At 37.8% G+C, this 13,743-nt stretch overlaps 1 protein-coding gene across 1 annotated transcript; it reads right to left on the bottom strand.

The window, feature by feature from the left end:
* Positions 1 to 1,005: 1,005 nt before the first annotated feature.
* LOC149161438 (uncharacterized) lies at positions 1,006 to 3,565 on the bottom strand. Its single transcript, XM_089434880.1, has 3 exons — positions 3,246 to 3,565; positions 1,529 to 2,032; positions 1,006 to 1,438 (listed from the first exon to the last, which is right to left on the bottom strand). The coding sequence occupies exons 1-3, from the start codon at positions 3,563 to 3,565 to the stop codon at positions 1,006 to 1,008; spliced, it is 1,257 nt and encodes a 418-aa protein (XP_089291006.1).
* Positions 3,566 to 13,743: the final 10,178 nt, after the last annotated feature.

The raw sequence follows: 13,743 nt of genomic DNA, 5'->3' as shown, positions 1-13,743 counted from the left end.
CTGCTTTGATCAGGTAGATTTTACGTAACTATTTCATACCTACTTTAGGTTGAGGCTTAGCCTCCCCAACCTGAGAGGGCTCTCTCACAAGATTAAAGATTTGGATAAAGAATAAGATGGCTAACTCTATGAAACAAATGCAAAAAAGTAAGTGGTGGAAACACAATTAGAAAGTATCCATTGGGCTTATGGAGTCAAAATCATTTCAGTATAACAATGATATCAACCTTACATAGAAGTCAAGACATTTAGAATTCAATCATTCAGAACACACCAGAAACATATAGGACAACACAGTTTATAAATATGTGAAGGAAATTAGAGCACAATTAGTGATTTCTAAGTAATCACACATCTATACTACTGCAAATACTGAGGAGAGGATAATACACAACATTCTGAACAGTAAATTCCTTCTGATTCCTGAGAAGTAAAGCCAAGTATTGTATTACCAAAACAGAGTCATATACATAGCACAATAGTTCCAATTTCTCTGAAATTTTCCCCCCTTTGAGCACATTGCTCTTTCTCCTATATATAGAATTCTTTACAAAGCTGAGATTCCTCCTCCAGCATGAGGGGAACTCGAATTCTTCTTGCCATGACACCTATTCAAACTTTAACTAACTATTAAATACAACAACTGCTAACTGGAAGTTTTAGAAACCTAAGACAATTAGGAGTCTAACTCCACATCATGTTGATAATAGCATTTATTAGTAAACACTTGTTCTCTAACAAGTGGTTCCCTTTAGTTTAACTTCGATAGATGTTTAAAATTCATTGCTGGCCCTTAATGTCTTATCTCCTTTACTGCTCCTGCAAAGTAGGAAACTACCCCTGTTTTCCTGCTTTTGGTTTCCTCAAGGATATTCGAAATTAATTATCCTTGCTGTTCTTCCTTGATTACACAAAAAAGTATTGGGCTGCCATGTTTTTCATGTACTATAGACCTGGCTCATGTACACGTGTTAATACAAAACTTGTCTAATGCTGCCTGAAGCATCATGAACCAAATTGGCCATGAATAATGACCATTGGATGTACTAGGCTAGCATGTGTAATATTGTTATAGGCCATGTTCAAAGTCTTTAAATCCAAAAGTTCTTCAAGCATTTGGCATCCAACATCAGTTATACAGCATGACTTTATGTTGAGATATGTCAAAGCAACAAGACTTCGAGAAATTTGCAGCTCCTTCAAGTTTGTAAGCCTAGCCAGAGGTTTGATATCTGAGTTCTTTATACAATTGCACCATCCAATGTTCAATGCTTCTAATTTTGTAAGCCCTTTTAGATGCACCAATCCACCATGAATCCCTGAGCACATCTCCAGATCCAGACTTGTCAAGTTCACAAGACCAGCTAAGGCACGCAAGCCTGATGCAGTTATTGCATTGCTCTTTTTAAAACTCAGTGATGTCAAGTTTGTAAGTCCAAATGTTGCCAGTGATATCAATATTCTTTGTGTAAAGATGAAGAATGTGCTCCCTGATATTGCCTGCTCTAGAATTCAAATAATGAGGCCTGTGAGATATTCTATTCCAGCATCAGAAATACATTGACAATAGTTAAAATTCAGATGCTGCAAATTTAGACAATTTTGCGATAGTGAAAGCCCTGAATCTGTCACATCTGAACTAGAAATATCAACTGCCAGGAGGGACGGTCCCTGCGTTGCAACAATTTCAAGCCAACTATTTTCCACACCAGGGTATTCTCCCAGAAAAACATCCTGAAGATTACAGTCTTGAAATGCGTGGAGCGAAGTTCTTGTGAGAACTTGAGTACGAACCAACTCATTAAAAATCTGGTCACTCAGATCTCTAAGAAGCATATTAAGAGAGTCATATCTGCCAATACTCTCACAGATTTTTCGAATGGACAACTCTAGAAGAGGAGCTTTCCCATCTCCTTTGCCAATGTCCACTACTATACGCGGACTTATTGGCCATCTAAGGCTGATACTTCTACTAGACCTCCCTGAACCACCTCGCTGGAGGTCTTCTGCACTGTCTTGTTGATCTCTTTTTCTTGCAATAACATTGGTATTTTAGGTTGGTTGCAGCCATTGTCCACCAAGATGTAACATGTTGCTCACATACTTGTAAGAAAAGAAAATCCACTGTCTGTAACTTGTCATGTATCCAGATTCAGAGATTTAAGTGCTGTCAATCCAGATAGCTTTCGCAAGCCAATATTAGTTACTTGGGTGAATGAAAAGTTCAAACTTTCCAAATTCTGTAACCCTGCCAAATACTGGAGTCCATTGCTGCCTTTTGCCAAGATGGCAAAAAGTTTCATTCCCATACCAAGCGCTCTTGAGAATATGTGTATGCAAAGTGGAACACGATACAAGATACTCGTGAAAATGCACTGGATCAAGACCACTAGAAAACTAAAACTGAACTCAAGATTGTTTACAAGGAATAGTTTCAGACTGCCCCAAATACAAAGAATAGATGCAAAACCCAGAAGGACATTTCCCCCATTGCTTTGATAACATTTCGAAAAGCCTAGTTGAACGACCAAAACCGTAGAGCAAAGTACAACTGCAAACATGTGCCAATACCAAGACACCTAACGACCTAATGATAAGGATAAGCGGTTCGATATGATAGATGAAGTGTATAAGCTGACAACTGTTGATGTAAACACAGCGAATTTTGATAATTATGACAGTTGGGTGAGATTTGCTACGGATCCGAACGAATCCCTGATTTCGTAGCGCAGCCAGTGTAAATTCTGGGTTTTGCGCTACGAAAACGCTTAGACAGTTTCATAACACATAAGAAGCTTAAAACAAATTTGATAAAATGGAATCTATGTGGGTTATGTAACCAATGATGAATGAGAACGGAGTATTTGACCTCTATTTAACCATACCACCAAGACTCCTAGGACTTAGATACTATGCAAAATGGAAAGAAAACTAAACCCCTACTAACACCAAACCTTTACAATCAAAATGATGTGAACAATTTAGAAATTGTTTCTTAGGTGATAACAGATCCCATGAAATAGAGTTGATCTACTTCTTTATTCGAACCCTAAAATACTACCTTCAATCCATGAAGAGATGGCCAAGTACTAGTGGAATGACTCTGTTCGCATATCGTACAAGTCTCCACAAAATTTAATGGACATTCTGTCAATAGATGTTTATTCCTACATTGGGGGCAAAAAATAGGCATGGCCTTCTTGGCGTCTATTTTCTTCTGCTTCACCTACAACACGCCTAGCTACGATGATAATGTACTCAAGGTATCGGTTCTCAAGTTTCTCAGTAGATTCCCAATTTTAGCCTTTGTAACTCCATTGCTGAATGTTTTGAGAGTTTGAATTCCCTGCCTCTGTCTCATAGCCCGTCGTGAACACTTGAAGCATGATTCACAGATGGTATCAAATTCCTCCTTTGATATATCTCCTTTCCCTACTATGTTCAATAGCTCCAGATATTCCTCCCTTGGTTCTTTCAGAAAGATAATATTCAAAATATTCTTATCCAAGTCACTGTGACCTGACCTCTGCAAACTATATTCAAAACGTTCTACAAAATCTTCCATATTCTCATCCTCTTTCTACATAATCTTGAAAATGTCTTCCTTTACATCCTGGGATTTGCAGTAGTCCTTATATTTCTTGAAGAAAATCATCTTCATCTCATCCCATGTAGCAATGGATTTTCCTCCTAAACCCATAAAGCATCTCAAGGCTGTGCCTTTCAATGTAGCGGGGAATATCCTTAATTTTTTAGCATCCCAAAAGTAATCGTATCCCCGAGAAACAACGTCAAATTCAAAAATGAATGTGTCCGGATCCTCAAAAGTGAGACCATGGAAAGTAGGTAGTGTTGTCAAATGAATAGGCTTCATAGGTGCATCACCTCTGATATCCCCAATTGGGAATTCAATTGAAGAAGTTGCAGGAGCCATGAATATCTACCAATACTCACTCAAAATTTCAATAAGTTCTGGCATTGGTTGTTCTATAATAGGTGGTGGAAGTTGTTTAACATCACTCCCTTGATCAAATGGTGCCAATAATTCCCTCAAATCTTCTTCCTCTGAACTTGGAATATGCAATTCCTTAGATCCTTTTCTTGCTACTTCTTCCCTGAATTGCACTTCTGCTAGATCTTGTATGAGACGTTACCTTAGCATCAGCTTGTGACGATTCTCTAGACTCAACCCTTGACATGATCTCTTGGATGTAAGTTTTTCTACCCAAATCAACCCCTTTTCTTTTCATTGGTCTCCCTCTGCCCCTTTTATTGGTGTCTCTGTTCATACAATTAGGAAATAAAAGGGAAACATTAAAACAAATTAAAATCTCAAGACTTGGAGCAGGATAAAAACTTTTGTCCCCACAACGAGAGAGTGGCCCCTAAAGATAACAAAAGAGAGAAAATAATCAAATCACAAAAATCAAGCTCAAGACCTAGAATAGGGCGCAAATAAAACTTTCCTTCCCAGGATGAGAGAGAAACACTTATGAAATCAAAACAAGAAATCTAAAGCTCCAAACCTAGAGCAAGGTGATAAAAAATTCCTTCCCCGGGACGATAGAATAGTCCTACAAAAAGAAAGTAAAGAAAGAAACCAAACAACCAAACAATCTAACACTTAGGACCTGGAGCAAGGTGTAAACTTCCTTTCCCAAGGGAGAGAATAATCCTACAAAAAGAAAGTAAAGCAAGAAACCAAACTACAAAGCAATCTAATGCTCAGGGCATGGAGCAAGGTGTAAACTTCCTTCCCCAAGATGAGAGATCAGTCCTATGATCAATATTGGTTGTACTTTCACGCCTTTGATAGCCTCCCCGACAACGACGTTAAAATGTTGGTGTCCAAATATGAATGATTCAATTCACTCAATCCACATTTAGCTGTCAACCCGGGGTTCTACCTCTTGTTTTAAGGCTATCGTGCAATGTATGTGCATGCCACAATTTCCCTACCCAACATTGATCATTGACTATAAATTCATCAATGTGTAACAACAAATAAAAGTACAACAAATCATAACTGTAATAGCAATAAGAGTAACAACAATAATGACTCACAACAACACACTGATAAACATTCACAACAATAATAAACTCACACAATAAACCTAAGACACATTTAATCTAGTAGCACCTGGTCAAGAGAGTGGGCCCAACTCCCTGATCAGGGTTCTGAGATCAACAAATCACGATATGCTCAGAAGATCAAACTGTCATTAATTAAAGAAATATTACAAGTGTGTTGTTACAGACTCAAAGTTAGAGTATTTCTTCTGTAACCTTAAATACTCTAAACAATGATATCTTTCACAACCCGCGACTCTAATTTATACAATTTGTCAATAATACAACTCTTAGAATCACGACATTGTTTTCCTTTAATTACATGGTGGTTTCCAGAGCGAAATAGAATGTGAAAGATAACAGTGTGTCAATTGAAAGATTGATTCATCGTTACAGCCACTATCCAAGGATAGTGCTACCATCTTTGACTGTACTATGCAGTGAGTCACGATCCTAGTCATTCTCCCTTTAAATATAAAAAAATAACTAAATTAGAAAGTTTATTAGGTAATAATCCCCTATGGTTATGCTTCATTGACCAATAACCCATAAAGACATGACGAGAGGTATACCTGTGCATTTTAAGATATCGATTAACCACTATTTCGATGAAATGGATAAAATGGATAGGGTAAAAAGGTGAATAAAAGTATGCAAATCTAGCCACCAACACCTACATCCAATGTTGAGTGCTACAATTCATGCACTACATGTTCCCTCAGTGAACAATTACCCACTCATTGTTCTAGGGCACACTCCCAATGTGCTTTTGGTTCCATCTGGAAATACTAATGAAAAAAACAAATATATTTCCCAACCTTCCCTTCTCTGCTACATAGTCCCTCAGGAAATCTAGTCACCCTCATCTGCGCAATCAATCACCTTCCAAGTTCCCCGACATCCCCTTTCCTATGTGCTAAGTGTGGCCATGGTAGCAGTCACCTCTTGCTCTATGTTTCTTAATGAGGGGCTTATTTGATGCCCCTATTTTCCTATATTGTGAGAGAGAGAGGGCTCTCCATGGGTCTCTTATTCTACTTTTTGTGTTCCTTCTTCTTATTTCCATTCTTATTCTTCTTCCATATGTTCTCCATCCTTTTCCTCTTCTACTTATTCTTCTTCTTCTTGCCTACCTCCAACACCAAATTTTGGTGTCGCTTCTTGTTGTCTTGTGGTAAGGGCTTGTGTCTTAGTCAAGGCTTGTTTCTAGTTAGAGAGGGGGGAATAATTATATCCCCTACTTCAAGAAAACTAACTCTACTCCCACTATGCCTTTCTTATGTAAAAATTATTTTTTTTAAGTAATTTAACTCTACAGGGGTTTGCTATGGGATCCCTATAGTAGGAAAAAATTTACTCACAATTTCATGGAGAATGGGGAGAAAATATTCCACTTACCCATCTAGGGATGAATTATTTATGTTTGATGGGGTTTGGAGGAAGTTTCTTCGTGGTCTGGACCATTTTTCACCTCTTAGCCCAATCTTGTAGCATCTCCCCTGTGATCCTATAGCAAATACGATATTCTTGTAAAAACTATGTCTGATCCTATAACACATGAAAATGAACTCTATATCTCTTCTGTAGTAGACTAGGGGACCCCTAGTGATTTCTAGCTTGAATTTTGATGTCTTAGTGGGCCTCTCTTACTATTTTAGGAATTAACTTCTCGGTACAAATGAGATTCGGTCTTGTACTTTTATTCCTCTTGTGGTAGTCGGCTTAGTGTGCTGGGTGAGATGGCCTCTACACATATTTCCATTTTCTTTAGCTATTGCCCCCAATCCTCATATTATCACTTCCCCACTTTGAATTTTCCACATTGCAGAGGTGGATGAGTAGATTGTAGTTTACTATTCTAAGGTGGGAAAGCCTGTTAGCCACTTTCAACCTAAAAAACTCTCTTTTGCATTGAAAACAAATTTTTAACCCTAATACACTCATGAGGAGAGGTGAAAAACAATGAATACCTGTGCCTACCTTATGGTCCTTGGCTTTCATAGATGGACGCATGTGGTTGTTGAGCCAATAATTGATATGGTAACCTATAAAGGTGTTATCTTCCATAATTTTTCTTATGTATAGTTCCTCATTTAAACAAAACAATATGACGATGTTGTTTGTATGTATTGACTGATGAAGACTCTCTTTCATACATGTTTCCTAGTGTTCAATCTGCTACTATTGGAGTGGATTGGTGACCTTACAACTGCTTCTCATGGATGGTTTGACTTCTCTAAATCTCAAGGATGGCCTCTTTATGCTTCAGGGTGGCCAAATCTTAATTATTGAGTTGTAATAGTCCTCTGCCTCTAGTTTTGTTGGATTTCTGTAGGATGTTATAAGTTTGGCCTACTTCCTATATCAGTCACACAATCCCTTCCAAGACCTCATATTTCTTCATGAACTACATTCAGTGGCTTGGATAATCATTGTGATACTAGGGACAAGAACATAAGCTTTGATGGTGGTGAAAGCTTGTGAAGAAGGGGTGAAGGCAAGATCTCTTTTTCGTTTTTTTCATGAACATGGGAGGAATCTTGAGAAGAAATGGGGTGGATGAGAGGTGAAGGAGGTTTGATGAACCTCTCCTAACATTTCCCAATGGAACAAATGATTTTTGACCCTTTTCCCTAAGCGGATCTCAAATTTGTAGCACTCTGTGTCAATCATGTAGCATTATGTGTCAATCCTATAAAAACCTTGTTTAACCCATATCTTTCAAACAATAGATTGGATTGAACTGAAATATTTTGAGCATGTTACCATCATCCTTATGCATCTTCCCATAAATAATGTTGGCCAATGGATGCACAAATCTCAAGAAAAAAGAAAATGGTTGTAGGTGATGGAGGTCAATTTCTCGAAAAATATGCACTGGAATTTGATAAAACTTCCTTTACATGTTACCATCATCCTTATACATATCCCCATGAAACAGATCAGAAAAATGATACATGGTTTTTGAGATATGGTCAAAATAATTTTTTCCTTGTGTATTTTGACAATCCTGTAGCAAAACATAACTTTCTTGTAGCACTTCAGGATAACGAAGAAAATTAATGGGAAAGGCTTGGAAATGATAGGAAATGTCATGGAAATGGATGTGGAAAATGGATTTACATGTCCTTGGTCCCGTTCGAGAATTTTCACAAAGGGGGAGAAAGCCCAAGTTTGACTTGCTTTCACTAGGTTTTTGATCAACTTTTTTCTTTTGGTGATAAATTGTTCTTGTTGTTTGCAAAGGTTGGAGAGCATCTGCATTCATCAGAGAGAGATACATGGAGAAAAGAATATATATATATATATATATATATATATATATATATATATATATATATATATATCTATATTCTTAGGCCTACTAGCTGCCACAATGAGGTTTTCAACTAGTAAGTCTACTTAGGCGCCTCAAAGGATATTTTCACCTATGATACTTTCCTTTTTCTTCTTTTTATTTCAGCCCCACTGACTGTGTCAAGGAGTTTTTTAATCACTGAGCTAATCTCAGGTGCCTCAAAATAGGTTTTCACCTGAGATTTTATTATTTTCCTCTGATTTTTTCTTTTTCCATTTTTTATGTAACAACCCTAGTTAAAAATCCATGTGAAAATATATAATACCATGGTCATGGGACATGTATTCCAAGCTGAATGGTGGGAAAAACACCCTAGTGGGTGTTCATTTCGGTTATTATGGCTAAAGTAAATTGAAAAAGGAAATGGCAAAGACTTTGGAAAGGAAAGAGGCATTTTTGGCACATGTATTTATGAAAATAATGGAAATTAAGAGAAAAGGAAGGTGAAAGGTCATAGGTTGTGTGTGAGGAGGAAAATGAAGGAAAATAATGGAGAATGAAGAAAATAGAGGCCTCATTGATAAAAAGGCTTCTGAGGATCAATTGGTAGCATTTTGATAAGTTCTGGTGGGGCTCCCTTCTATTATCACTCTCTCTCTCATACTCTTGGACACTTAGAGTTTTCTTGGAGAAATCTTGGAGAGTGTGGCGTACTTGGAGTTTTGGAGAAAGAAGGAAAAGGAAGAGAAGGAAAGTGCAAGAGGACAATGGGATCAGTACCTACAACAGGTTTTTTTTGTAGGTATCAAGTTGCATGTATGTTTTCCTCACTAGTTTTGGCATGCATGGCATATCCATGCGGTTTATTGGTCATGATCTATCATTGGCATGGATGATTGTTATATTGATAGTGAATTTTCCTATCCTTGCCATTTCTTAGATATGCATGGTGTTGTGGGTTCATTTCCTTGTTTTCTGGTTGGTTCTTGTGTTTCCTTTTGCTTGGATTGAGTTATTAGTTCCTAGAGCCTTGTTTGCACAAACGTTATGGAAGCCCTGTAACAACTTGGGTTGAGTTATTAGTCCTGGAGCCTTGGTTGGAAAAAAACTCTGGAAGCCCTATAACAGCTTGGGTTGAATTACTAGTCCTGGAAGCCTTAGTTTGACAAACACTTTGGAAGCCCTTGGTGGGTTGAGTTACTAGTCTTGGAAGCCTTGGTTGGAAAAATGCTCTCTAAGCCCGAAAAAGTTATGGGCTAAGTTACTAGTCCTAGAACCTTGGTTGGACAAATGCTCTGAATCTTGACAACAGTTGTGGGCTGAGTTACCATTCCTTGAAGCTAGGTTGGAACAAATGCTCAGGAGCCCTGGAAGGCTTGGGTAGAGACCAATTTGATGATGGTTTTGTGATGTCTAACTGTGAGGTGGAATCACTTTTTGATGGGTTGAGTTGGTTTGGCCTCTAAAAGCCCTAGATGGTTTTGATTGATGTATTTTATGAGATCCCACTTTCATGCTTGGAATATGGCACAGGGGTGACTAGCTGAAGAGAGATTTGGCTCAGCCATGTGTACGGTCAGGTGGAACATGGTAGCCCATACCAGGTTGGATTTTTCATCATTAATATGAGGTTATTTCTCCTTGTTATCTCATGAGTATTTACTAGTTTATAAGTGGATTATATGGTTGATCTATCCTTGATATTTCTATTTTTATTATGTTGGTTATAAGCATGTATTATGACAGTGATGATATATGGCTCTCATGCTTTTATTTGTAAATGAATGGATAATGTATCTATTACCTAATAGATGATAATGTAGCTAATGATATAAAGGAACAATTCTTCTTAGCAATACTCAGATAAGTATGAGACCCCTATTCTTAAATCTATTGTTTACACCTATAGATTGTATTGATGCTAAGTGTTTGAAAGAATGTCAATCTCGGTTGGGGATGGTCAGGCCTAGTCCTATAGTTAGATTTTGGTTTATTAATCTTTTCATCATGTGTTTAATAGATTCTGGAAGTTACAACAAGTTCCGGGAAGTTGCCGAAATTCTGTGCTTGAAAAGTGCCTTAAATCCCATGGACTCTAGCACAAGTCTGTTGGAAATAGTCCCTGGATGCAGGCATGTGGGCTTGTGGGAGCGTCCAGAGCTCTATGGACACTCGCATGCCCATAGAATGGGAGCATCCAAAGGTTTTGTTATCACTTACTGCACAACTATTCGAATGGTGCCAAATGATGTCAAAAGAATGCAAAAGAGAAGAGAAGCTTGCAGTCATCTTCCAAGCCGCAAAAGGACTCAACACCTAAATCAGACCCTCTCCATTGGAAAGTGCTATGAGCAAGATTTCCAAAGATATGTGGAAGTCCAAAAATGGACTCCTAGATCAAAGGATATGGTCTACTAAAGTTTTAAGGATTGAAGCCTTAGGAAGGTCAAGAACATTGGAGATTGCATATTGGAGGTCCAGAATATCGGAGATTTCATATCAAAGGTCCAAAGATATCGGCGATCACATATTAAAGGTAAAGCATACCAGTGAATTAGAACATCATAGCATAAGAGTATTAGCAATCGCATATCAGAGGTCTAGAGACATTGGAGATCGACGGTTGCAACATCAGCAATTAGAGGATCGAAACTTCTGAAAGTGAAAATTTTTAAAAAGTTACAATATTGTTAAAAGTTATGATAGTGTTAAAAACCGTTGGGGAATGTCGATAAAGGTTAACAATGGATTTCATTGCAAAACCAAAGGTGGGCAAGCCCTTTTCTCTCTCCTCTAGCAGGAAACATGGCTGCATACAATTGGTTCTGATAAAGCTACAGTGACATATGACATCAGCATGGTGTGGTGGTATAGAAGGACACATGGCAGTCAGTTTTGGCATTTTGAGGGGACCTTAGGGGACAAATCTGGGTGACATGTGCCACCACTCATAAGGTGTCATGTGGAATGATGACATCATATCGAAGGTCACATATTGGAGGTTGAGGATGTCGACAATTTACAATAGTTGATACTTGAAAAATTTTTGATAAGGGGGCTTCGATATTGGGTTGGCACCATAGTCAAAAGGACTCAAGGAACCAAAGGTGTGGAGTTGAGGCTGAGCACCAAGAGCTATTGGCATATCAAATAATGGGAATATCACAACTCCAACATTATTTCCCCGATTGGAAACCTCTAAGAGGGGTTCTGATATTTGGCTAGCACATGATCAAGAGGAAGTTAAAGAACCTCGACCGCTAAGCACTTAAAAAAATGCCCTAGCACCTTAAGGCTAAGCCTCCTATCACCGCACCAAGTCCCATGGAGGAAAATAGAAAGGGGCTAAACAAAAGCGGCCGATGACATCGAAACTTTGTTTTCGTAATGTATTTAAGAATAAAAGTCTAGATGAGTAAAAGTTATGATATAACACTATTGAAATAATACAAGACATATTGGGTTCTGATAGTGTAATATAGAGAGTTAAAGACGTATGGGTCAACAGCTACAAGATTGAATGCGGGAACATAACAGTTGTTCTCAAAAGTAATGACGATTATCAAAGATCATTGGGTCCAAGAAAAAGGACCATGATCCACAGGAAAGAGTGTTGGGTCTTACTTGAGGTGATACAAGCGATCTCTGTGCTCCAACACACATCTTTAGTGAATAAATGGAGGTATGAGGCTTAAGAAGCAGTGTGCAGGTCACCTGAGAATTAATTTCTCGGTATGGAGCTCCATGTAGTCAAGAAATGAACGACTACCAAGTCGATCTTTGTTTCTTCACTGTGACAAGAAACTGATAGTTAATCAATCCCAACTCCAGAAAGTGGGGAATTCAAGCAGTTAAGGTGAAAATGATAGGTGGACCTACCCAGTAACATAGGAGGAACATCATGGCAAAGGAGTGGCTTGATCAGAGGCGATCATAGGAATTGGCATGGAGATATTTTGCTAGGGTCATTATTCAGTTTTCACATGTTTTGTTATTTTGTACTTTGTTAAATTTTAAAGAAGCAATTAAATTGATTGTAATAATTTTGGGGCAGCAGAGCCATCGCATGCCGAGATAGCTAGACGATCAGACAGCTGGAGCTCAACTGAGATATTTTGTAACTATTGTTCAAATATCCCCCTCTCCTTATAAATAAAGGGAAGAAACATTTAAACAAGGTTCAGAATTTTGGGAAAGAACTCTAGGAAGGTACTTTTCTTGTTTTCATGAAGGCAATGTTATGAATCTTAATGTATGCACATTTCTCAAAAAATTAATGCGAGATTTCTAGTGATTCCAACTTATTGGATTATAGTATGTTCATCTCCCCTTGTGTTTTCATATATGTTAAATATTATTCTCATATTTCATGTCACGTAGCTCCTACACATATTTTTCATCAGATACAGATTCATTTAAATCAAGATATTGATGGAAAATGCCTGTATTGATGTGGAAATAAAATCTTTAAAAATCGCTCCATGTATCTTAGCATTCCATAAGAATTTCATTACTCATGTTTCTCTATATATCCAGATACACATAACCCTTAACGTTTAAGCTTTGTATGATGGATTTCTCCTCTACTGTATTCTACAATTATATCTGTCTTAACAACTGATTTGCTACAAACTCTCAATCTGATTTGGAAACCACTAATCGAGGATATTTTCCTATGCATTCATGCATGTGTGTTGGTTCATACATTGTATATTTATGAATGGTTCTGAATCAATCTTATTTGATTTATATGTAAAAACTATGGTGCTACAAATCCTTAAGACAAATTTGACAACACTAATTAAGATGTCCTAGGCACTCTCCTATCAACCTAGAGGATATCTATAGGAGTGAAAACATCTTTCTGGTTCTGTTGTCAAGGAATGGATTAAAGAATGTTTCCCTTGGGTATGGCATTCATACACTCTTTGACAAGTTGAGCTAAGATGTGTGGGTTGTAGATTTATCACTTTGGCGACTCCACTATCAAATCATAAGTTCATCACCCTGGCTTTTAAGAGGCCCCATACCCACTCAAATGCCTCTCAACAAAGAATGTCGGTTGTATCTGATGCAGAAAAAATAATATCTAGAAAGATTAGGAAGGAAAAAATCCCCAATACTGATGCTAATGTGTCCTCATTTCCTGAAATATCCTCATCTAGCTCACAGAATTCCATAATTCATCGCTCTGATTTTTCTCCTAGAGTCCTGGTATATCCTTCATAAAGTGGTCAACTACTCAGTACCACCTCCCTAGAGGGAAAGGAAGAAGAAGTTTCAGTCAACACCCCTTCTCTCTCATTTCCTCTTCTACCTAAAGTTGGGGAGGTAAAAGATATCCTCGAGAGCAACCAGTGTGAATAGTTTCTCTT

Source organism: Pinus tabuliformis, chromosome 5_2 (genome assembly GCF_031772625.1).
Source record: "Pinus tabuliformis cultivar Carrire ecotype Pingquan chromosome 5_2, CPIR1, whole genome shotgun sequence".
NCBI lineage: Eukaryota > Viridiplantae > Streptophyta > Pinopsida > Pinales > Pinaceae > Pinus > Pinus tabuliformis.
The sequence above is the reverse complement of the archived record's forward strand: the minus strand, read 5'-3'. Positions and strand labels throughout refer to the sequence as shown.